A 24522-nucleotide genomic window follows, 5' to 3' on the forward strand; every position below is an offset into this window, starting at 1 on the left:
AGAGAGAGAGAGAGAGAGAGACCATGATGGAGGTTCCCGGGCACTGACAACGATATGACACCCAGCGTCAAGCACTCGGATTGTTTTACGCCAATGTTGTGCCACTGTAAAGTAACATGCACCAACAGCACCGTCTCGCTTATATTCGGATGTAAGGTAGGAGACAAGCACGCGTTCACTTACTCACTCACACACACGTCAGTGTATGTGCATGTATGTGTGTGTGGTATGACCCTCGTGGCTGCCTCTTTTTTTAAGAGCACACCAAGCGTAAATAATGTGTGTGTTTACTCTCTGTACCTACACACACACTGGTGATGTTCTCACTGTGAGAAGCACAAAAACTAAATCTGGTTTGAATTTAGTCACGTTTTTCTGGCTATGCAAGACAAGTGGATTCCTGACACACTGACACATGACAGCCACGATGTGTGTGTGCGAGCGTGCGCTTGTGTGTGCGTGCATGTGTGTGGAATTAGCCTAGCTGTTTCTGAGCGTGCTGCACCAAGCCAAGCGTACAGTGAGCATTTCTAAACGACCCTGTTAAACCAAGCAGACACACAGTATGTATCACTCCCAATGTCCTCACAAAACCAAGTACGCATGTACTATAGCATGCTAGCTGTGTCGTGTATTCTAGCATGCTAGCTGTGTCGTGTAGTCTAGCATGCTAGCTGTGTCCTGTATTCTAGCATGCTAGCTGTGTCGTGTATTCTAGCATGCTAGCTGTGTCCTGTATTCTAGCATGCTAGCTGTGTCGTGTATTCTAGCATGCTAGCTGTGTCGTGTATTCTAGCATGCTAGCTGTGTCGTGTATTCTAGCATGCTAGCTGTGTCCTGTATTCTAGCATGCTAGCTGTGTCCTGTATTCTAGCATGCTAGCTATGTCGTGTATTCTAGCCTGCTAGCTGTGTCGTGTATTGTAGCATGCTATCAGTGTCATATATTGTAGCATGCTAGCTGTGTCGTGTACTCTAGCATGCTAGCTGTGTCGTTTATTGTAGCATGCTAGCTGTATCGTGTACTCTAGAATGCTAGCTGTCATGTACTGTAGCATGCTAGCTGTGTCGTGTACTCTAGAATGCTAGCTGTATCGTGTATTGTAGGATGCTAGCTGTGTCGTGTACTGTAGCATGCTAGCTGTGTCATAATAAGCATAATACTGATGCACATCTAAAGCATGCTACCATGCCCTCGGTGGCTGCCCTCAAAAGCATCCAAAACAATTCCTCTCTATCTAATCTGCTGTGCATCTTTCTTATCGGACAGCCTCTCTTCTAATTCTGTACATGTTTGTGTGTGTGTGTGTGTGTGTGTGTGTGTGTGTGTTGTCATCTGTTTTAGAACACTCACAGGAAACCAAACAGCTACTTCAGCTGATTACGCAACAACCGCTCCTCTCCTCTCCTCTCCTCTCCTCTCCTCTCCTCTCCTCTCCTCTCCTCTCCTCTCCTCTCCTCTCTGTTCCTTCCTCCCCTCCTCAACCCTATCCTGTCTCTGTGATCACTCTGGCCACCTCTGGCTATCCCTCCCTACCTCCAGCTCACACTCCCAACACACTCCAGGTAACACACTCTGGCTAACACACTCTGGCTATCCCTCCAGCTAACACACTCCAGCTAACACACTCCAGCTAACACACTCCAGGTAACACACTCTGGCTAACACACTCTGGCTAACACACTCCAGGTAACACACTCCAGCTAACACACTCCAGCTAACACACTCTGGCTAACACACTCTGGCTAACACACTCCAGCTAACACACTCTGGCTAACACACTCTGGCTAACACACTCCAGCTAACACACTCTGGCTAACACACTCTGGCTAACACACTCCAGGTAACACACTCCAGGTAACACACTCTGGCTAACACACTCCAGGTAACACACTCCAGCTAACACACTCCAGCTAACACACTCCAGCTAACACACTCCAGCTAACACACTCCAGGTAACACACTCTGGCTAACACACTCCAGCTAACACACTCCAGCTAACACACTCCAGGTAACACACTCTGGCTAACACACTCTGGCTAACACACTCCAGGTAACACACTCCAGCTAACACACTCCAGCTAACACACTCCAGCTAACACACTCTGGCTAACACACTCCAGCTAACACACTCTGGCTAACACACTCTGGCTAACACACTCCAGCTAACACACTCTGGCTAACACACTCTGGCTAACACACTCCAGGTAACACACTCCAGGTAACACACTCTGGCTAACACACTCTGGCTAACACACTCCAGGTAACACACTCCAGGTAACACACTCTGGCTAACACACTCTGGCTAACACACTCCAGGTAACACACTCCAGCTAACACACTCCAGCTAACACACTCTGGCTAACACACTCTGGTTAACCCTCCAGCTAACACACTCCAGCTAACACTCCAGCTAACACACTCCAGCTAACACTCCAGCTAACACACTCTGGCTAACACACTCTGGCTAACACACTCCAGGTAACACACTCCAGGTAACACACTCCAGTTAACACTCCAGCTAACACACTCCAGCTAACACACTCTGGCTAACACTCCAGCTAATTATATTCTTACTATAAAATATACAGTGGGTATCATAAGTATTCACCCCCTCTTGGATTTTTTCACAGTTTGTTGTGTTACAAAGTGGGATTGAAATAGATTTAATAGTGATTTTTCGTCACACAAAATACTCCACAATGGTAAAGGGAAAATATTTTAATATATATATATATATATATATATATATATATATATATATAGCTGTGGAAAAATGAAGACACCACTGCAAAATTATCAGTTTTTCTGGTTTTACTATTTATAGGTATGTGTTTGGATAAAAATAACATTTTTGTTTTATTCTATAAACTACTGATAACATTTCTCCCAAATTCCAAATAAAAATATTGTCATTTAGAGCATTTAATGCAGAAAATGACAACTGGTCAAAATAACAAAAAATATGCAGTGTTGTCAGACCTCGAATAATGCAAAGAAAATAAGTTCATGTTCATTTTTAAACAACACAATAGTAATGTTTTAACTTAGGAAGGAATAAATATTTGGTGGAATAACCCTGATTTTCAATCACAGCTTTCATGCATCTTGGCATGCTCTCCACCAGTCTTTCACATTGATGTTGGGTGACTTTATGCCACGCCTGGTGCAAAAATTCAAGCAGCTCGGCTTTGTTTGATGGCTTGTGACCATCCATCTTCCTCTTGATCACATTCCAGAAGTTTTCAGTGGGGTTCAGGTCTGGAGATTGGGCTGGCCATGACAGGGTCTTGATATGGTGGTCCTCCATCCACACGGTGATTGACCTGGCTGTGTGGCATGGCGCATTGTCCTGCTGGAAAAACCAATCCTCAGAGTTGGGGAACAATGTCAGAGCAAAAGGAAGCAAGTTTTCTTCCAGGACAACCTTGTACGTGGCTTGATTCATGCGTCCTTCACAAAGACAAATCTGCCCGATTCCAGCCTTGCTGAAGCACCCCCAGATCATCACCGATCCTCCACCAAATTTCACAGTGGGTGCGAGACACTGTGGCTTGTAGGCCTCTCCAGGTCTCCGTCTAACCATTTGACGACCAGGTGTTGGGCAAAGCTGAAAATTGGACTCATCAGAGAAGTTGACCTTACTCCATTCATCTACGGTCCAATCCTTATGGTCTTTTGCAAATCTCAGCCTGGCTCTTCTTTGCTTCTCATTGATGAAGGGCTTTTTTCTAGCTTTGCACAACTTCAGCCCTGCCCCTAGGAGCCTGTTTCGAACCGTCCTCGCCGTGCACTTCACCCCAGCTGCCGTTTGCCATTCTTTTTGTAGGTCACTTGATGTCATCCTACGGTTGTTGAGTGACATTTGAATGAGTTGGCGGTCATCCCGGTCAGTAGAGAGTCGTTTTCACCTCTGCCGGTCTGTAGCTTTGTTGTCCCCAATGTCTGCTGCTTGACCTTGTTCTTATGAACCGCCGTCTTTGACATTTTAAGGATGGAAGCAACCTGACGCTCACTGTATCCCTCTGCCAGTAAAGCCAGAATTGAACCTTTCTTTTCCTCACTCAAAACTTTCCTTTTAAACTCTTTTGCCATGGTCAATAGTTATTTTTTGATTAATATTACTTTTGAGGTACTATTAGCACTGTTTTTGCCATCCAGCTGGTCCTATTGCAAGAGGATAGTGATGACCACAGCAGTGGTTTTTATACTTTTCCCCGTTAAATAAGATTTAGTTCAGGTGATCACCTAATCAGTACCTAATTCAGTAGAATGAGGTGTGCCTGTGTTGGAATTCAACAGACACTGGAATGGAATGGCTGTCATACTTGTAGAGATGCTGATTTAAGAAACATTTGCAGTGGTCTCTTAATTTTTTCCAGAGCTGTATATACAGTGGGGGAAAAAGTATTTAGTCAGCCACCATTTGTGCAAGTTCTCCCACTTAAAAAGATGAGAGAGGCCTGTAATTTTCATCATAGGTACACGTCAACTATGACAGACAAAATGAGGATTTTTTTCCCAGAAAATCACATTGTAGGATTTTTAATGAATTTATTTGCAAATTATGGTGGAAAATAAGTATTTGGTCAATAACAAAAGTTTCTCAATACTTTGTTATATATCCTTTGTTGGCAATGACACAGGTCAAACGTTTTCTGTAAGTCTTCACAAGGTTTTCACACACTGTTGCTGGTATTTTGGCCCATTCCTCCATGCAGATCTCCTCTAGAGCAGTGATGTTTTGGGGCTGTCGCTGGGCAACACGGACTTTCAACTCCCTCCAAAGATTTCCTATGGGGTTGAGATCTGGAGACTGGCTAGGCCACTCCAGGACCTTGAAATGCTTCTTACGAAGCCACTCCTTCGGTTGCTCGGGCGGTGTGTTTGGGATCATTGTCATGCTGAAAGACCCAGCCACGTTTCATCTTCAATGCCCTTGCTGATGGAAGGAGGTTTTCACTCAAAATCTCATGATACATGGCCCCATTCATTCTTTCCTTTACACGGATCAGTCGTCCTGGTCCCTTTGCAGAAAAATAGCCCCAAAGCATGATGTTTTCACCCCCATGCTTCACAGTAGGTATGGTGTTCTTTGGATGCAACTCAGCAGAGAGAGGGAAACGAGTTGAGTTTTTACCAAAAAGTTCTATCTTGGTTTCATCTGACCATATGACATTATCCCAATCCTCTTCTGGATCATCCAAATGCACTCTAGCAAACTTCAGACGGGCCTGGACATGTACTGGCTTAAGCAGGGGGACACGACTGGCACTGCAGGATTTGAGTCCCTGGCGGCGTAGTGTGTTACTGATGGTAGGCTTTGTTACTTTGGTCCCAGCTCTCTGCAGGTCATTCACTAGGTCCCCCCGTGTGGTTCTGGGATTTTTGCTCACCGTTCTTGTGATCATTTTGACCCCACGGGGTGAGATCTTGCGTGGAGCCCCCAGATCGAGGGAGATTATCAGTGGTCTTGTATGTCTTCCATTTCCCTAATAATTGCTCCCACAGTTGATTTCTTCAAACCAAGCTGCTTACCTATTGCAGATTCAGTCTTCCCAGCCTGGTGCAGGTCTACAATTTTGTTTCTGGTGTCCTTTGACAGCTCTTTGGTCTTGGCCATAGTGGAGTTTGGAGTGTGACTGTTTGAGGTTGTGGACAGGTGTCTTTTATACTGATAACAAGTTCAAACAGGTGCCATTAATACAGGTAACGAGTGGAGGACAGAGGAGCCTCTTAAAGAAGAAGTTACAGGTCTGTGAGAGCCAGAAATCTTGCTTGTTTGTAGGTGACCAAATACTTATTTTCCACCATCATTTGCAAATAAATTCATTAAAAATCCTACAATGTGATTTTCTGGATTTTTTTCCCTCAATTTGTCTGTCATAGTTGACGTGTACCTATGATGAAAATTACAGGCCTCTCTCATCTTTTTAAGTGGGAGAACTTGCACAATTGGTGGCTGACTAAATACTTTTTTCCCCCACTGTATATATATATTTTTTCTTCTTCAAATTAATAAAAAATGTAATAACAATATAGTTGTTGCATAATTATTCACCCCCTTTGTTTAGGCAAGCCTAAATTAGTTCAGGAGTACAATTTGGCTTATTAAATCACATAAGTTACATGGACTCAGTAGGGGTGAAATGATAGTAGTTTACATGATTTTTGAATGACTACACCATCCTCTGTCCCCCATACATACAACATCTGTAAAGTCCCTCAGTCAAGTAATTACTTTCAAGCACAGATTCAACTGCAAAGACCAGGTTTTTTTTCTTCGAAAGCCTCATAAATAAGGGAAGTGATTGGTAGATGGATAACAATAACAAATTAGGTATTGAATATCTCTTTAATCAAGGTCAAGTTAATAATTATGCTGTAGATGATGTATTAAACCACCCAGACACATCAAAGATGCAGTCGTCCTTCTGAACTGAGCTGCAGGACAGGAAGGAAACTGCTCAGGGATGTCACCATGAGGCCACTGGTGATTTTAAAACAGCTATGGCTGTGATGGGGTGAAAAACTGAGGATGGATCAACAACATTGTAGTGACTCGACAAAAATGACCTAATTGACAAAGTGAAAAGAATAATACAAATATACAGAATACAAATATTCCAAACCTGCATCCTGTATTGAACAAGGCACTAAAGTAATACAGTTTTTTTTTAAACACGGCAAAGGAATACACTTTTTGGCATAAATGCAAAGCCTTATGTTTGGGGCAACACATCACTGAGTAACTGCCTCCTTATTTTCAAGCATGGTGGTGGCTGCATCATGGTATGGGTATGCTAGACATCAGCAAAGACTGGGGAGTTTCGCAGGATAAAAAGAAAGGGGCACAGGCAAAATCCTAGAGGAAAACCTGCTTCAGTCTGCTTTACACCAGACACTGGGAGAGGAATTCACCTTTCAGCAGGACAATAACCTACAACACAAAGCCAAATCTACACTGGAGTTGCTTACCGAGAAGACTAGTGAATGTTCCTGAGTGGCCAACTTACAGGTTTAACTTAAATCTGCTTCAAAATCTATGGCAAGACTTGAAAATTGCCATCTAGCCATGATCCCCAACACCTTGACAGAGCTTGAATAATTTTTTTAAGGGGCAGATATTGCACAATACAGGTGTGCAAAGCTTTTATGAGACTTACCCAAGAAGACTTACAGCTGTAATTGCTGCCAAAGGTGTTTCTAACATGTATTGACTCAGGAGGTTGAATACTTATCTAATCATAGTATATTAGTGTTTTATTTTTCATTAATCTTGTTTTTTTTTTTTTAAGCAATTTTTTCTTCCACTTTGACAGAGTATTTTGTGTAAATAGTTGACAATAAAATGACCATTAAATCCATTTAAATCCCACTTTGAAACGCAATACAAATTGAAAAAATCCAAGTGGGGTGAATATGATACCCACTATGTGTGTTGACTGTGATCAGTGTGTCTCCTGTGTCTTGTCTGTTTAATGAACAAAATAACAACCTATTGATTTCATGTGCATGGCACAGTCATGTGGCCTATAGACTGCACAGACCAACATAGGCCTAATTAAACTGAAAATATGCTATTCTCTTCTTTTGAAAATACATTTTATTAGTCTTATGTTTCTTAGGACCTGCCTTAACGATGTAATAATAGATTTATTTGTGATGGTGTATATTCAATGGATTTATTAAAATAAACGTCCACCCACACCTACATCCCTACTCCCATGCACTCGTCACCGGTGCCGGCATGCGCACGGGAGGTATAAAAGGCTTATGCCGGCAAGAACGTGGTCCCGTGTGGCTCAGTTGGTAGAGCATGGGACTTGCAACGCCAGGGTTGTGGGTTCGATTCCCATGACTACCAATACGAACAAATATGAAAATGTATGCACTCACTACTGTAAGTCGCTCTGGATAAGAGCGTCTACTAAAATGTAAACTTAAAAATGGGCCTGTTTGAAAGGGGGTCATATAAACATTGCCCCCCCTTTTCTATATATTTTTTTTACAGGCAACATACCGTAAATCCAACAGGCAACATACTGTAAATCCAACAGGCAACATACCGTAAATCCTACAGGCAACATACCGTAAATCCAACAGGCAACATACCGTAAATCCTACAGGCAACACACCGTAAATCCTACAGGCAACATACCGTAAATCCTACAGGCAACATACCGTAAATCCTACAGGCAACATACCGTAAATCCTACAGGCAACATACCGTAAATACAACAGGCAACATACCGTAAATCCTACAGGCAACATACCGTAAATACAACAGGCAACATACCGTAAATCCAACAGGCAACATACCGTAAATCCTACAGGCAACATACCGTAAATCCTACAGGCAACATACCGTAAATCCAACAGGCAACACACCGTAAATCCTACATATAGGGTTAGGGTTAGGCTCAGGCTGGGATGGTGTATAGGGTTAAGGTCAGTGTGTGGAGAGATGTGGAGTGGGAGAGAGAACAGAACAGAGAGGCGAGACAGTTAGATCCACTGCCCTGATCACCATCCCTTCCCGGAATCCCTCCATAGCTGTACAGAAAACATACTGAGGCCATTAACTGCAACCTTCTTAATGAACTAGGCCGCAGGGGTATTCAACTCTTACCCTACGAGGTCCGGAGTACTGCTGGTTTGCTGTTCTACCTGATAATGAATTGCACCCACCTGCTGTCCCAGGTCTAAATCAGTCCCTGATTAGAGGGGAACAATGAAAAAATGCAGTGGAACTGGTTTGAGGTTCAGAGTTGAGTTTGAGGGGACTAGGGTGTATGCATAATCTGTGTGTGCGCCTGCGTATGTGTGTGTCTGTGCGCGTTTGTTGCGTGTGTGTGTGTGTGTGTACGTACGTGTGTGTGTGTACGTGTGTGTGTGTGTGTGTGTGTGTACGTACGTGTGTGTGTGTGTGTGTGTGTGTGTGTGTGTGTGTGTGTGCGCGCCATGTGCATCGTCTGTTTGTGGGATGTACATGTAACTGCCAAAATAAAGGAAACACCAACATAAAGCGTCTTAATAGGGCGTTGGGCCACCAGCCGCCAGAACAGCTTCAATGAGCCTTGGCATAGATTCTAGAAGTGTCTGGAACTCTATTGGAGGGAAGCGACACCATTCTTCCACAAGATATTTCTATAGTTTGACGTTTTGTTGATAGTGGTGGAAAAGACTGTTTTAGTCGCCGCTCCAGTATCTCCCATAAGTGTTCAGCTGGGTTGAGATCTGGTCACTGAGAAACACACCCACCCACCCACACACACACACACACACACACACACACACATACCCACACACATACCCACACACACCCACCCACACACATACCCACACCCACCCACCCACCCACACACACCCACCCACACACATACCCACACCCACCCACCCACACACACACACCCACCCACACACCCACACACACCCACCCACCCACCCACACACACATACCCACACACACATACCCACACACACCCACCCACCCACCCACACACACACACACACCCACACACACCCACCCACACACATACCCACACCCACCCACCCACCCACACACACCCACCCACACACATACCCACAACCACCCACCCACACACACACACCCACCCACACACACCCACCAACACACACATACCCACCCACACCCACCCACACACACATACCCACGCACACCCACCCACACACACATACCCACACACACATACCCACACACACCCACCCACCCACCCACCCACACACACACACCCACCCACACACATACCCACACCCACCCACCCACCCACACCCACCCACCCACCCACACCCACCCACCCACACACATACCCACACACACCCACCAACACACAAATACCCACACACACCCACCAACACACACATACCCACACCCACCCACCCACCCACCCACACACACCCACCCACACACACCCTTTAAACTCCCTATGCTCTATTGAGACCCCTCTTTCAAAGTCACTGAGATCTCTTCTTCTAGCCATGGTAGTCAAAATAATGGGCAACTGGGCATTTTGATACAGCAGGAAAATAATCCTGCAGCAACAGGAAATGTGAATTATTATGAGGATTATAATTAATGGACATTTTTCATAAGGGAAAATAAAGTCAGAAGCCTTTTTAAACCTCAAATTCACAAATTAACTCTTAAACTGGGTTAAATCAAAGTTTATCTGTTAATCTTGTTGCACCAAATTTTTAAACCTAGTTTTAATTTAATCCTAGTTAAATTAAATCCTTCCTCTGATCTAAATTTAGTTTTCACTTTAAACCTAGATTAATTTTAAGCCTGTTGCAAAAAATATATATAATTGAATATACATTTAGATTGGAGACGAATTCTAAACTGCCACTTGAGATGGTTTAACTGATAAAATGGCAGCTTATCTACTGTGGAGAGACCAGAATGACAGAGTTCCTCAGAGAACAATTAGAGACCGGTTGAATCCTGTTGAGTTTAATGATAAAGTTGAGTTTTCAAGGAAGATACCGCTTCTCCAAGGACTCTGTAATACAACTGGAAAGCTTGGACCAACCATTAAGCATGGGAGTGATAGGAACGCGGATGTACCCCCACTACTTCAGCTCCTGGTGGCCCTACCGTTCTACGCAACTGGATGTTTCCAGATGGTGGATGGGGACCTTTTTGGACTCCACAAGTCAACTGTCTGCAGGATTGTAGCCAGAGTGTCCACTGCTATTGCCGGTCTGAAAAATCTGTACATTCAACCTACAGAGGAAACAGCAGCTGGATTTGACAGGAGAGCTGGATTCCCAGGTGTACTAGGGGCAGTAGACTGTACACACATATTCCTATTCCCAACCCTGGTGGTGAGAATGGAGAACTATTCCGTAATCGGAAAGCTTACTGCTCCATCAACGTCTGTGATGACACAGGTCAGCTCACCAACATCGTAGCTAGATGGCCAGGATCCACCCATGACAGCAGTATATTTGACAATAGTCAATGCTGGAAAGAGGGGCATATGAAGGCCACCTACTAGGTGAGAATGAATATGCCTGTCGTGGGTACCGTATGACTCCGCTTTTAAACCCCCAGACACCTGAAGAGAGAGAATACACCACCTCTCATATCCCGACAAGAGATCTCAGAGAGAGAGAATACACCACCTCTCATATCCTGACAAGAGATCTCAGAGAGAGAGAATACACCACCTCTCATATCCTGACAAGAGATCTCAGAGAGAGCGAATACACCACCTCTCATATCCTGACAAGAGATCTCAGAGAGAGAGAATACACCACCTCTCATATCCTGACAAGAGCTCTCAGAGAGAGAGAATACACCACCTCTCATATCCTGACAAGAGATCTCATTAGTTTTTGGAGTGTGGGAAAAAATATTCCCCTGGCTACAGGAGGGAGTCCGCACGAAGAGGGACACTACACTGACAATCATTATTGCAGTGGCAGTTCTTTATAACCAAGATCAGCATTCTTTACACAGTGGGCATTTGTTTCCCTGAAGGAGTTTATGTTTCGGAATTTGCAGTAGCTCTTTTTGTAAAGTCAGGACCTCAATCTGCAGTAGGTTTGTATCTCTCTCCAACTCCAAAACGCTGGTCCATGTCAGTTATTGGCCACCATGGCTGGTGCAAGATCCAGGCACTGCTGTTTCTCCACGGCAACAGGGTGTCAGCTCAACTAAAGGAAAGGAAAGACAGAAAGTTAACTAATTAACAGTATGCTACTTACGTGGCCATTCTGTACAGCAATTTAATTGGGGCTTATGATATGCCCAGCCTTGGTACGAATGATGACGTAATGCAACATGCTGTAACGGGACTGATAACGGAAACATTGTAGTGAAGTAGCATTAACGTTAGTTTTAACGTGCGTTATAGTCATTGATGTTTACCAGTTATTTATGATTACTAAATATTGGTGGTTCGAGTTGTCTGTCGTCATCATAGGGGTTAAGGAGAGGGGCAAACTACTGGGGAATCATCTCGCATATCTTCTGGGAGAGAGGATCAATTCCCTTGGACGGAGGCCCCCCCTCTGGTCTCAAATAGCCCCCGCCTCTCCTCTGCCGTATTCTTTTTGGCTTTCGCTTTGAAGTTTTTCCAAAAGCCTTCATCTGATTTGTGTCCCTCTTCTCTTTTTAATCCCTGTCGATCCATTAAATCTTTCTTATAAAAAAGGCCCAGGTGTCTTCCTTCTTTTTGACAGTCCAGTTGTCTGTCTCTTTATCCTCCTGTGTGTTACTAAATTCCTCCATCAGCTCCGACAATATTTTTTCTTTTTCATAAGCAGAGAAATGTTAACTTTGACGTGCCATGATCAGGTGGCTAGCGAACAAATAATAAACGGCTAAATAACGTTAAGTAATGACAATAATAATTTATCTTACGCTAGCTAGCTTGGTTTATAAACTAGCTAGCCAGCTACAGTAGCTAACGTTAGCTAACGAACTAGTTGTCTGTCTAGCACTGGCAAATAACAGATTTTATTTCAAATCAGCCAACCCGTGAGAACGTTTCACGAGAGAGTTGCAGCAGTGCTACATTGATATTATTTTATCAAGGAACAGCAACTTTGTTGCCTCTTTTGTCAAGTAGGCTAGCTACTTTGTTTCAACTCACGAAATACCTTATACATTGGTGTAACATGTCACTAATCATTGTTAAAACCGTTAATCATAGATTTACTGATCCAGATTTAAAATTAAGTGGTGCAACACATAATGATTAATTCTAAACCTAGATTTCCAAAACCTAGATTAGCTCTAATCCTAGATTTAAATTAAACCATGTTGGTGTAACCCACCCTACAATTAGATTTACTGCATTGCAGGAAAGTTCTGCAACTGGGTGATCAAATTAAGATCCTACGTCTGTACATGACCCTAAGCATAATGGGTTGTTAATTGCTTAATTAACTCAAGAACCAAACCTGTGTGAAAGAACCTGCTTTCAATATACTTTGTATCCCTCATTTACGCAAGTGTTTCCTTTATTTTGGCAGTAACCTGTATATTGATTACTCTGACTGCCCAGGCAGTCTTTAACCCACATCAAACAGCTGTGGTTCAATGCAGGCGTTATACATCAAAGCAGCTGAGCTGTCACATTTGGAGGGACTGACTGACTGGACTGGGAGCGCTGCTCTTTTGGCCTCTGGGCTTCCTAATGAGCCCTACACCAGATGCTGCTCATCCTCTCATCTTCTCTTTCTCAATCCATCTTCACTTTTCCTCCTCTCCCCTCATACCTTTCCTCTCACGCCTCTCTCCGGCGTGAGAGGAACTTGTACTGCGTACCGTACTGTAGGTCGGAGGCCTGGAGTTGTATACTGGCCGTGGTTGTACACAAGTCACACACCTATGTTTGACTGGGAGGCTATGATGTAAATCAGTGTCATTGCAGTAAAGTGTAGGACTAGAGCAGACATGATGTGTGAGGTTTTGAGTCGTTGGACTGGGATGGAGGGTTTGGGCAGTGTGACTGGAGATGGAGGGAGAAAAGATAGAGGCCTCCTGTATCATCCTGGCTAAGGGACGCGCCCCTCAGCTCTCTCGCTCTCTCTCTCTCTTTCTTTCTCACTCTCTCTCTCACTCACTCACACACCCTGCCTAATTTCTGTCCCTGCTGAACTAAGCCTGATTTCCATAGCCTCACACACACACACAGTCACACAGCCTGGCATAAGCCAGTCACGGCATAGCAAACCTAGTCAGACTCACAAAGGACAGAGTAGAAATGGTATGTCTATTTGTAGCCCGCTCACAGCTTAGTTTAGTCTGTCATTGTTTACTAAAGCTAAAACCTGAGAGCATCTGAGTGGGCGGTTGGTTAGCTGTTTGACAGGATGCCACATGGCAGGTCGTACCACTCTGCCAATGCACACTCATGCTGGGGGACCTGTACTGGACGGTAGGTAGGTAGCCATCTCTAGCATAATGATGGTGGTGATGAGGGAATCCATGTACATCAAGGCCCAGAAATTCCAAATTCTGTCAAATCAAATCTGTCAGTTAAAGACGTACTGTACATTCATAACATACATTAATATATATATAGTATCTCTCAGTTAAAGACATCCAGTGCATTCGGAAAATATTCAGACCCCTTGACTTTTTCCACATTTTGTTACGTTACAGCCTTATTCTAAAATTGATTAAATAGTTTTTTCCCCTCATCAATCTACACACAATACCCCATAATGAGAAAGCAAAAACAGGTTTTTAGACATTTTTGCAAATTTATTAAAAATAAAAAACTGAAATACCTTATTTACATAAGACCCTTTGCTATGAGACTCGAAATGTAGCTCAGGTGCATCCTGTTTCCATTGATCATCCTTGAGATGTTTCTACAACTTGATTGGAGTCCACCTGTGGTAAATTCAATTGATTGGACATGATTTGGAAAGGCACACACCTGTCTATATAAGGTCCCACAGTTGACAGTGCATGTCAGAGCAAAAACCAAGCCATTAGGTCGAAGAAATTGTCCGTAGAGCTCCGAGACAGGATTGTGTCGAGGCACAGATCTGGGGAAGGGTACCAAAAAATTTCTGCAGCATTGAAGGTCCCGAAGAACACAGTGGCCATCATTATTAAATGGAAGTTTGGAACCACCGAGACTCTTCCTAGAGCTGTCTGCCCGGCCAAACTGAGCAATCGGGGGAGAAGGACCTTGGTCAGGGAGGTGACCAAGAACCCGATGGTCACTCTGACAGAGATCCAGAGATCCTCTGTGGAGATGGGAGAACCTTCCAGAAGGACAACAATCTCTGCAGCACTCCACCAATCAGGCCTTTATGGTAGAGTGGCTAGACGGAAGCCACTCCTCAGTAAAAAGCACATGACAGCCCACTTGGAGTTTGCCAAAAGGCACCTAAAGACACTCAGACCATGAGAAACAAGATTCTCTGGTCTGATGAAACGAAGATTGAACTCTTTGGCCTGAATGCCAAGCGACACGTCTGGAGGAAACCTGGCACCATCCCTACGGTTAAGCATGGTGGTGGCAGCATCATGCTGTGGGGATGTTTTTCAGCGGCAGGGACTGGGAGACTGGCCAGGATTGAGGGAAAGATGAACTATCTATCTAATGTTAGGCTCTGTCTTTTTAGCTTGTGACATAAATATACTGAACAAAAATATAAACGCAACATGCAACAATTTCAACGATTTTACTGAGTTACAGTTCATATAAGGAAATCAGGCAATTGAAATAGATTCATTAGGCCCTAATCTATAGCTATCTATCTAGCTGCTATGAGGATGTCATGTCATTGGAGGAGTGGGTGAGTGACTGACTTTTTCCCCTCATAACGTTTTTTGGTGGCTATACACAGCTAGAGATGCAGGTGTCATTTGGTTAGCTAGCAAGAACTTGCATTCGCAAATGGCTGGCTAGCTACTCCGATTTCAGAGCACTCTCGTCTGAGTGTAACTGATGAATTTACGAATTTACCTGCTGAATATGACCGGTGTCAGTAAATGTAGGCAAAAAAAAGTAATAATTACTCACAAACTCTCTAGATAACATGTAAACAGCATAGCTAACCAGCTCTGCTACGGTGAGTAAAATTGTCCGAGTGAGGTGTTCTCTCATTTGTGTCTAGAAGTAGCTAGCTAGCAAGCTAGACAACTTTAGCCAGTTAGCTTTGGGTGCTTGGTTGGGACAAGCATGCATTGTTGGCAGGCAGGCTGCAGAAGGACGAGTAGGCTACAGTTCCTCATCGTTTATCAGTGCAATTTTGACGGCCAACTAGCTGAAAATTTTTTTGAGGGTTTATCTAATATTCTTTCATTAGATTTTAGCACATCTTGCTCTGGCTAGCATTAGTTGTTGATCTTGTTGTTGTTGTTGATGTGCATAACTGAGGGAGAGAGAGCCTACCTTTTCATGGTTGTTTGATCATTAGGACTGTAAAATTCCCAAATGTCAGAGGACTCCCGTGGTATTTGCAGAAATCCATTCTGGTGTATTTTGTGGCTTTTGGCGAATGCGTTCTAATTATCCAAAGTCACACTATTGCAACTGCCTGTAACCACACAGTTCAGTTCAAAGTGAATGATGGCAGGCCTGTGTTGCAAATGGCTTGTTTGCATAAAGGCCTACTGTATCTCTGATTGGCTATGGCGCACCGGTCTGCGTAGACTCCGGTCCTGGACGAGACAGATGTTTTTAGTAGGTTTTATTTACTTCCCCACTCTATATTTCTATAGACTTTTCACAAATGCCTTAGTATACGTAATTCCCAAACAGTCTAAGAATTTATGAAAACGTGAAAATGACCAAAATCTGAGCGCTCGCTTGTCAGAAAATGTTTTTAAAACGTGTCATATTCTTCCTGGGGGTGTATATGAACAGATTTTAATAAGACTTAATGTTGCTAAAATGATGTCAGTTCCACTTTAAGTGAGCACAGTTTGCAACTCATTCATTCATCAGTTCATTCAGTCATGAGAAAGTAGTTATAGGCCTATGTCAGGCAGTGTGAGCTGAATCAATCAACGCCAGCACCCCTGGTGAGTAGAACTGTGAGAGCATCCGATCCAATCCTATCCCATCCCATCCCATCCCATCCTATCTCCTCCCATCCCATCCCATCCCATCCCATCCTATCTCCTCCCATCCCATCCCATCCCATCCTATCTCCTTCCATCTCATCTCATCCCATCCTATCCCATCCTATCTCCTCCCATCCCATCCCATCCCATCCCATCCTATCTCCTCCCATCCCATCCTATCTCCTCCCATCCCATACCATCCTATCTCCTCCCATCCCATCCCATCCTATCTCCTCCCATCCCATCTCATCCCAGCCTTGACCATGAGCATTCTGAGATGACCCATGAGGTAACACTAGTCCGTAAGAGAGGGACATACATATGGGCTCACGCTTGAACACTCACTTGCACACACAGAGGTACAGTACAGTCTAAAACCTCTCATGGAATCTAACCGAAAGAAAAGTATATCTCAAAGCTACTAGGACCAGTCTGTTTGTTATGAAGATTAAGCATACCCTATGAGCAAGAGACGTTGGAAAGACATCCTTTTGGACGTCTTGTGCTCACTGGGGAATGTATACAGCTCAGCTGAGCAGACACATTCCCATTAGAACGTCAAAGTCATTTAACATCCCAAACCTACAGACCTACAGGTTTACAGACCTACAGACCTACAGGTTTACAGACCTACAGACCTACAGGTTTACAGACCTACAGGTTTACAGACCTACAGACCTACAGGTTTACAGACCTACAGACCTACAGGTTTACAGACCTACAGACCTACAGGTTTACTGGTTTACAGACCTACAGACCTACAGGTTTACAGACCTACAGACCTACAGACCTACAGGTTTACAGACCTACAGACCTACAGGTTTACAGACCTACAGACCTACAGGTTTACAGACCTACAGACCTACAGACCTACAGGTTTATAGACCTTACAGACCTACCAACCTACAGACCTACAGACCTACAGGTTTACAGACCTACAGACATACAGGTTTACAAACCTACAGGTTTACAGACCTACAGACCTACATGTTTACAGACCTACAGGTTTACAGACCTACAGACCTACAGGTTTACAGACCTACAGGTTTACAGACTTACAGACCTACAGACCTACATGTTTACAGACCTACAGACCTACAGGTTTACAGACCTACAGACCTACAGGTTTACAGACCTACAGACCTACAGTTTGGCTGTATTGTGTCTGTGGTGTGTGTGAACACATGAGGGCATGGCCCTCTGCTCTAAACCAGATTAGTGTTTTGGACTGAGTCTTATTTTGTGTGAAGAGGAAACTGTATTGGGTCGACACAGGGAGCTAATCCTGACACAATACTTCCACTTACTCCCTCTAACATCTCTTTGCTCTAACGGCATGCTGCGGAAGGGTGCCTTTTTTTATTTGCTCAAGTCGCTTTTATAGTGTCCTCACAATCAAATGGGATCCAGCCAAAAGTGGTCTGATTGTGTGCAGATAATCTGTACAGTGACTGTGACTGTGGTTGGTCTAGCACAGATGGTGTTGATCTGTAGAGTGCCCTCTGCTGACCCCTTGACCCCTAAGAAGCCAGAGCAGCCTTCTGAGGGGTCATGAGGTTAAAGGTCAGACAGAGTGGACAAACCGCAGTATGGCCGGTGATGAGGGATGGGATGGCAAATACTCCCTGAGGCTGGCAGCTGAGTTGGCACAGCAGCTGTAAACTGACTGGATTAGACCGTATGTGTGTCACCGGTTGCTGATTCTGTTATTGTCCCTGGAGCATTGATCACGTGTTTCTCAGAGGTGTTAAAATATGGATGTAGGATGTACAACAGTGATGTTGAACACTGTTGTAGTTAGTTAGTTGTGTGTAGTTAGTTAGTTTCACTGGAGAGCTTGGCAAATTGGTGTCAGTGTGATGGCCCAGGGAGAGAGAGGGAGGGAGTGAGAGAAAGGGATGGAGGGAGAGAGAGAGGGAGAGAAAGGGATGGAGAGAGAGAGGGAGAGAAGGGGATGGAGGGAAAGAGGGAGAGAAAGGGATGGAGGGAGAGAGGGAGAGAAAGGGATGGAGGGAGAGAGGGAGAGAAAGGGATGGAGGGAAATAAAGGGATGGAGGGAGAAAAAGGGATGGAGGGAGAGAGGGAGATAAAGGGATGGAGGGAGAGAAAGGGGTGGAGGGAGAGAAAGGGGTGGAGGGAGAGAGAGAGAAAGGGATGGAGCGAGGGAGAGAAAGGGATGGAGGGAGAGAGAAAGGGATGGAGGGAGGGAGGGAGAGAAAGGGATGGAGGGAGGGAGGGAGAGAAAGGGATGGAGGGAGGGAGGGAGGGAGGGAGAGAAAGGGGTAGAGGGAGGGAGGGAGAGAAAGGGAGGGAGGGAGAGAAAGGGGTGGAGGGAGGGAGGGAGAGAAAGGGATGGAGGGAGGGAGAGAAAGGGATGGAGGGAGGGAGAGAAAGGGATGGAGGGAGGGAGGGAGGGAGAGAAAGGGATGGAGGGTGGGAGAGAAAGGGATGGAGGGAGAGAGAGAAATGGATGGAGGGAAAGAAAGGGATGGAGGGAGGGAGAGAAAGGGATGGAGGGAGGGAGAGAAAGGGATGGAGGGAGAGAGAGAAAGGGATGGAGGGAGAGAGAGAAAGGGATGGAGGGATGGAGGGAGGGGTCTTGTTAGGACACACCTGTATCAGCAGGTTGATTTAGGGAGGTCCTCCTCTCCTCTCTCTGTCTCTCTCTCTTTCTCTCTCTCTTCTTCTTCTCTATTCTCTCTCTTTCTCCACTCTCATGTTCTTTATCTCCATTTCCACCCTTTCTCTCTTTTTTTTCACTTCTCTTTCTCCCTTTCTTTGCACTCATATTCTCTCTCTTCTTCTCTCTCCTCAGGGACAGCCAGTGTCCTCATTCAGCTATGCCTGCCTGCCTGCCTGCAGACTCATGACATTAGATAGGAGTTGGAATCCTTCCTTCTTTCTCTTTCAGCTAAATGCCTATAGTGAGGCGGAGGCTCTTCCAGTCTAGTCCACTCCCAAAGCAGGCCAGGGTTCTTCAAACCAGTCCAGTCCACTCCCAAAGCAGGCCAGGACTCTTCAAACCAGTCCAGTCCACTCCCAAAGCAGGCCAGGGATCTTCAAACCAGTCCAGTCCAGTCCACTCCCAAAGCAGGCCAGGACTCTTCAAACCAGAACTGGTCCAGTCCACTCCCAAAGCAGGCCAGGACTCTTCAAACCAGTCCAGTCCACTCCCAAAGCAGGCCAGGGATCTTCAAACCAGTCCAGTCCAGTCCACTCCCAAAGCAGGCCAGGACTCTTCAAACCAGAACTGGTCCAGTCCACTCCCCTCCCAAAGCAGGCCAGGGTTCTTCAAACCAGACCAGACCACTCCCAAAGCCGGCCAGGGTTCTTCAAACCAGTCCAGTCCAGTCCACTCCCAAAGCAGGCCAGGACTCTTCAAACCAGAACTGGTCCAGTCCACTCCCAAAGCAGGCCAGGGTTCTTCAAACCAGACCAGACCACTCCCAAAGCAGGCCAGGACTCTTCAAACCAGTCCAGACCAGTCCAGACCAGTCCAGTCCACTCCCAAAGCAGGCCAGGGCTCTTCAAACCAGTCCAGTCCAGTCCAGTCCAGTCCCAAAGCAGGCCAGGGCTCTTCAAACCAGACCAGTCCAGTCCAGTCCAGTCCCAAAGCAGGCCAGGGCTCCTCAAACCAGTCCAGTCAAGTCCAGTCCAGTCCCAAAGCAGGCCAGGGCTCCTCAAACCAGTCCAGTCAAGTCCAGTCCAGTCCCAAAGCAGGCTAGGACTCTTCAAACCAGTCCAGTCCAGTGCAGTACACTCCCAAAGTAGAGCCCTTCAAACCGCTGCCTCAAGAATTGCAATACTGTTGGTTATCGTTTTTCCCTGGAAGTTAATTGATTGGTTAATGTCACTGATTGCCCAGAGAGTCCAATCAACTGGTGTTTTTTCCATGGTCTGAATTAGTACCACGACCTGTCTGCTAGTGGCCCAGATTGACAGCGTCCTGACATCCAGCCCTGCAGCGGTGCAGGAGTCACAGTGAAAGAGAGATGTGTTCATGCTGTGTATCTCTCAGCAACATGATGTTATTATTATTTATTATGGCTATATCATCATGGAACAACGGGACACACTCCTAAAGCTATCAGTTCCACGCTGGGCCTACCCCTGGGCTGAACTACAGCTAAACACAGACACACACACACGCAAGCACACACATATAAACGCACACGCACACTCACGGGCAAACACACCACACACGCGTGCAAACACACAAGTGCACACACACAGGTCTTCAGACAGTTCTATCTGAGTGACGCCCATTTAGAAGTGCTTAGTCCTCTTCCCTGTGACCTCAAAACTAACATAAATCTCTCTCTCTCTCTCTCTCTCTCTCTCTCTCTCTCTCTCTCTCTCTCTCTCTCTCTCTCTCTCTCTCTCTCTCTCTCTCTCTCTCTCTCTCTCTCTCCCTCTTTCTCCCCCCTCCCCCCCCCCTCTCCCTCCTCTCCCCTCTCCCTCTCTCACTCACCCTCTCTCTCCCTCTCTCTCCCTCCCTTCCTCTCTCTCCCCCTCCCCTCTCACTCTCTCCCTCTCCCCCTCCCTCCCTTTCCCCCTTCTCTCTCCCATCCCTCTCTCCTCTCCCCTCTCTCTCTCTCTCCCCATCCCTCTCTCCTCTCCTCTCTCTCTCTCTTGCTCTCTCTCTCCCCCCTCTCTCGCTCTTTCCCCTCTCTCTGTCTGTCTCCCCCTCTCTCTCCCCATCCCCCCCCTCTCTCCCCATCCCCTCTCTCCGCCTCCCTCTCCCCATCTCCTCCCTCTCTCTCCCCCCCTCTCTCTCCCCTCTCTCACTCCCCCCTCCCTCTCTCTCCCCCTCCCTCTATCTCCCCTCTCTCTCCCCCCTCCCTCTCTCCCCCCCCTCCCTCTTCCCTCTACAGAAGTACAGGATTCAGGATGAGGATGGTTCTACCCCCCAGCAGGACCAGGGTCAGTCCCAGGCCTGTCCCCAGCACCCCTACCCCAGCCTGGAGGAGAAAGGCAGAGAGCGGGAGCTGCCAGGGAGCCACCATGGGACCCTCCGCAGCTACCATGGAGGGGGAACCCTGGACGGGTACCACCACAGCAGGGGGGAGGGACGGCCAGAGCTGGTCCAGGTAGCAGAGAAGAACCTGTCTCAGATAGAGAACGTCCATGGATATGTCTCCCACGCACACATCTCCCCTATGAAGGTAGGACACAGCATATATGGACATGATGTTAACACAGACAAACATACAGAACATGGTTGCATGCACATGCACATGAAAGTGAAAGGTTGATATATGATTGCTCCCATAGTTTTCAGGTACTAGACTGCCATGGTAAGAACCAGAGATACGCACAAGCAGTAGGCTAGCGTGTGTCTTTACCATAGACTGTATGGTGCTACCATGTTGTTTCTTTGTATGGTGCTACCATGTTGTTTCTATATATGGTGCTACCATGTTGTCTCCGTGTTCTATGTCTGAGAATACCATAATTTAGGTCACATGTGACACATGTGACTGCATGGTTGGACTAAAACCATCATAGTAGGCTGCAGTACATTGTCTTGCTGTGACATTGTGACATCCTCACTAATCATGTAACACTAAGAATAGATTTTTCTCAATCAGTCTTCAAGCCAGACAGGCTGCAGTACTGCCGGGTGTGCACGACTTTCAACGTCCTAAACATCGCTGAGCCTCTCACATTAAACAACCGTCTTTCCTGTCATTTTCTGTCTTGCCAACTAAACGATGTGTCACAGACGGGAGGTCACACACTACAAGATTCTTTACTTGGTCGTGAGGATTCTCCAGACCTGCTGTCTGGCGAAAACAAGTACAGTTACATTACATAATGACAGGATTAGTGTGAATAATCACATGAATATAATAGTTTGATTTAAAACGTTTACGTGCTTTGGCAAGAAGAACGGATTTCCCTAATAATCCTGTTTACATGGACACATCTGAAATCAGGCTACTGGTGGGACGCTGATACATGCAGAAAAATCGCCAATCAAAATAAACCCTCTACCACAGCGACCATATTATTCTTGGGAAGCATATTTGATTCTGAGTTCGGACATATAAAGTTTGTATGTGAAAACTATCTCTAAGACGCATGCATACTTTTCGTTTTTTTCCGAACTCACTTCACACGCGCAAAAGAGCTAAGGCTTGAGCTAGCCGTGACACGTGTGCAGATCAAATACACTGCTGGAACGCTGATTAAAGGTGTTTCCATGCCCTAATAATTCAAAAGATGTATCAGAAAAGCAGGTGTTTTAATCGGCGCATTACTTCCATTATGACCTTACGCCGCTTAAGATTAGCGGTATTTCTATGCTTCCCGTTCTTAAGTGTAGTTTTTGCGTCTTTTACTTTCGGTTTTGCACACCAGCTTCAAACAACTGAAAATACAATATTTTCGGGTTATTGAAAATATATTTCACAGCGGTTTAGATGGTACAATGATTCCCTACACTCTGAGTGCTTGTTTTGTCACATAAACTGAAATTAGACGGAGCGATTCCAGCCTATTGCACCTTTTTCAAAGGCAACTAGAAACACACGATAGTAGTAGCATCGCTCCTGCTGGAGAGTCACATTCTGTCTGGGTCATGCGAAACAACGTCATCATCTCACTGGCTTCTTCTCTGGCCAGCTCTCATTGGCTATTGTTGATCACGGTTCTCAAAACTTGTCGTTGCATATCTCACACTACAAGAGCAATGCAGATTTTGTGCCCATGAAATCAAACATGTTTGAAAATATCGGGACATCTGGGACTGCTCAAAGACAGGATCTGTAGCCCTCAGATTGCGTATTTTAGTCATTTAGCAGACGCTCTTATCCAGAGCGACTTACAGTTAGTGGGAAACAAACCCACAACCCTGGCGTTGCAAGCGCCATGCTCTACCAACTGAGCTACACGGGGCCCTAATGAGTGTCGGTGGGGGCTGTGCGCCCCGAGGAAGGCAACAACATAGGGATTTTGTCTCGGATCTCAAAAACTTGTCTGGGACAGCTTAATCGGGGCCAAAACCTTGTTGTGTACAACAGTTTAAATGGTGTCATGTTCATTGTCCATAATGGATCTATTCCGCCACCTAGTGGATTATTCCTGTCACTGCAGCTGTGGGGACAAACACTTCTCTGCAAGTACATTTTTGCACCAATCAGATATTGAGCACCACTAGGACCTTGGGACTAGCTCAGACAGGGTTGAATATGTAAAGGCAATATGGTAATAGCTACACCCTGCCTTCTGAATGTTATTTAACTATTGACACAGACAATGAACATTTTACATATTGCAATTTCTTTACTAGAGCTAAGCCATAAAGCTAATTTACTAAACCCAAGTAAACTTTTCAGTGATGCCTTTGACTCCTTTTTAAAGATTCATTGTGACTAGTGTTTTGTTTGTTTGTTCAGTGTGGGGTCTGTGTGTCTCTGTGTGGTTATTTTGGTGGTGCCCCGTGTGGGGTGTTTGCGTACGCATCACATTGGGCTGCTTGGCTCTGTAGGCCCTGACAGATGGAGCAGCCATCTTGTTTCTCTCCAGGACTCTGGTCCCTCAGGGCTGTGCGGGGCTGGGCCGGCCTGCACCCAACTGCACTGTGGCTCCTGACCTTATGTGCTGGCCAGAACAACACGCAGGCACACACACACACACACACACACACACACACACACACACACACACACACACACACACACACACACACACACACACACACACACACACACACACACAAAAGCATAAAGTACACGCGCGCACACACAGCACCACACTTTTGTGACACACGCCACACCTTCATACCTCTCCACACTCGCAAATAAATCTTCACCCTCACCGTGTAGTGCCATATTTGCAGGACATGTTTACTAAGTTGTTGTATAAAGTGTATTTCTAACATATTTGCAGGAAGTGGTGTAACTTGTAAAGGATGTGTGGATACTCTTAGTGCATTTCCATTGGGATGCACG

The 24522-nt window shown here is 45.6% G+C and overlaps 1 protein-coding gene across 8 annotated transcripts in view; it reads left to right on the top strand.

The window, feature by feature from the left end:
• The window catches only part of LOC121534111 (disks large homolog 1), a 253752-nt gene that overhangs the window by 70284 nt on the left and 158946 nt on the right, over positions 1-24522 (top strand). For all 8 annotated transcript variants that reach the window (XM_041840572.2, XM_041840573.2, XM_041840574.2 and 5 more), the window contains one exon: positions 21442-21732. In XM_041840572.2, the coding sequence (XP_041696506.2) occupies positions 21442-21732 (291 nt within the window). The remainder of the gene's footprint in view (positions 1-21441; positions 21733-24522) is intronic.

Source organism: Coregonus clupeaformis, chromosome 20 (assembly GCF_020615455.1).
Source record: "Coregonus clupeaformis isolate EN_2021a chromosome 20, ASM2061545v1, whole genome shotgun sequence".
Taxonomy (NCBI): domain Eukaryota; kingdom Metazoa; phylum Chordata; class Actinopteri; order Salmoniformes; family Salmonidae; genus Coregonus; species Coregonus clupeaformis.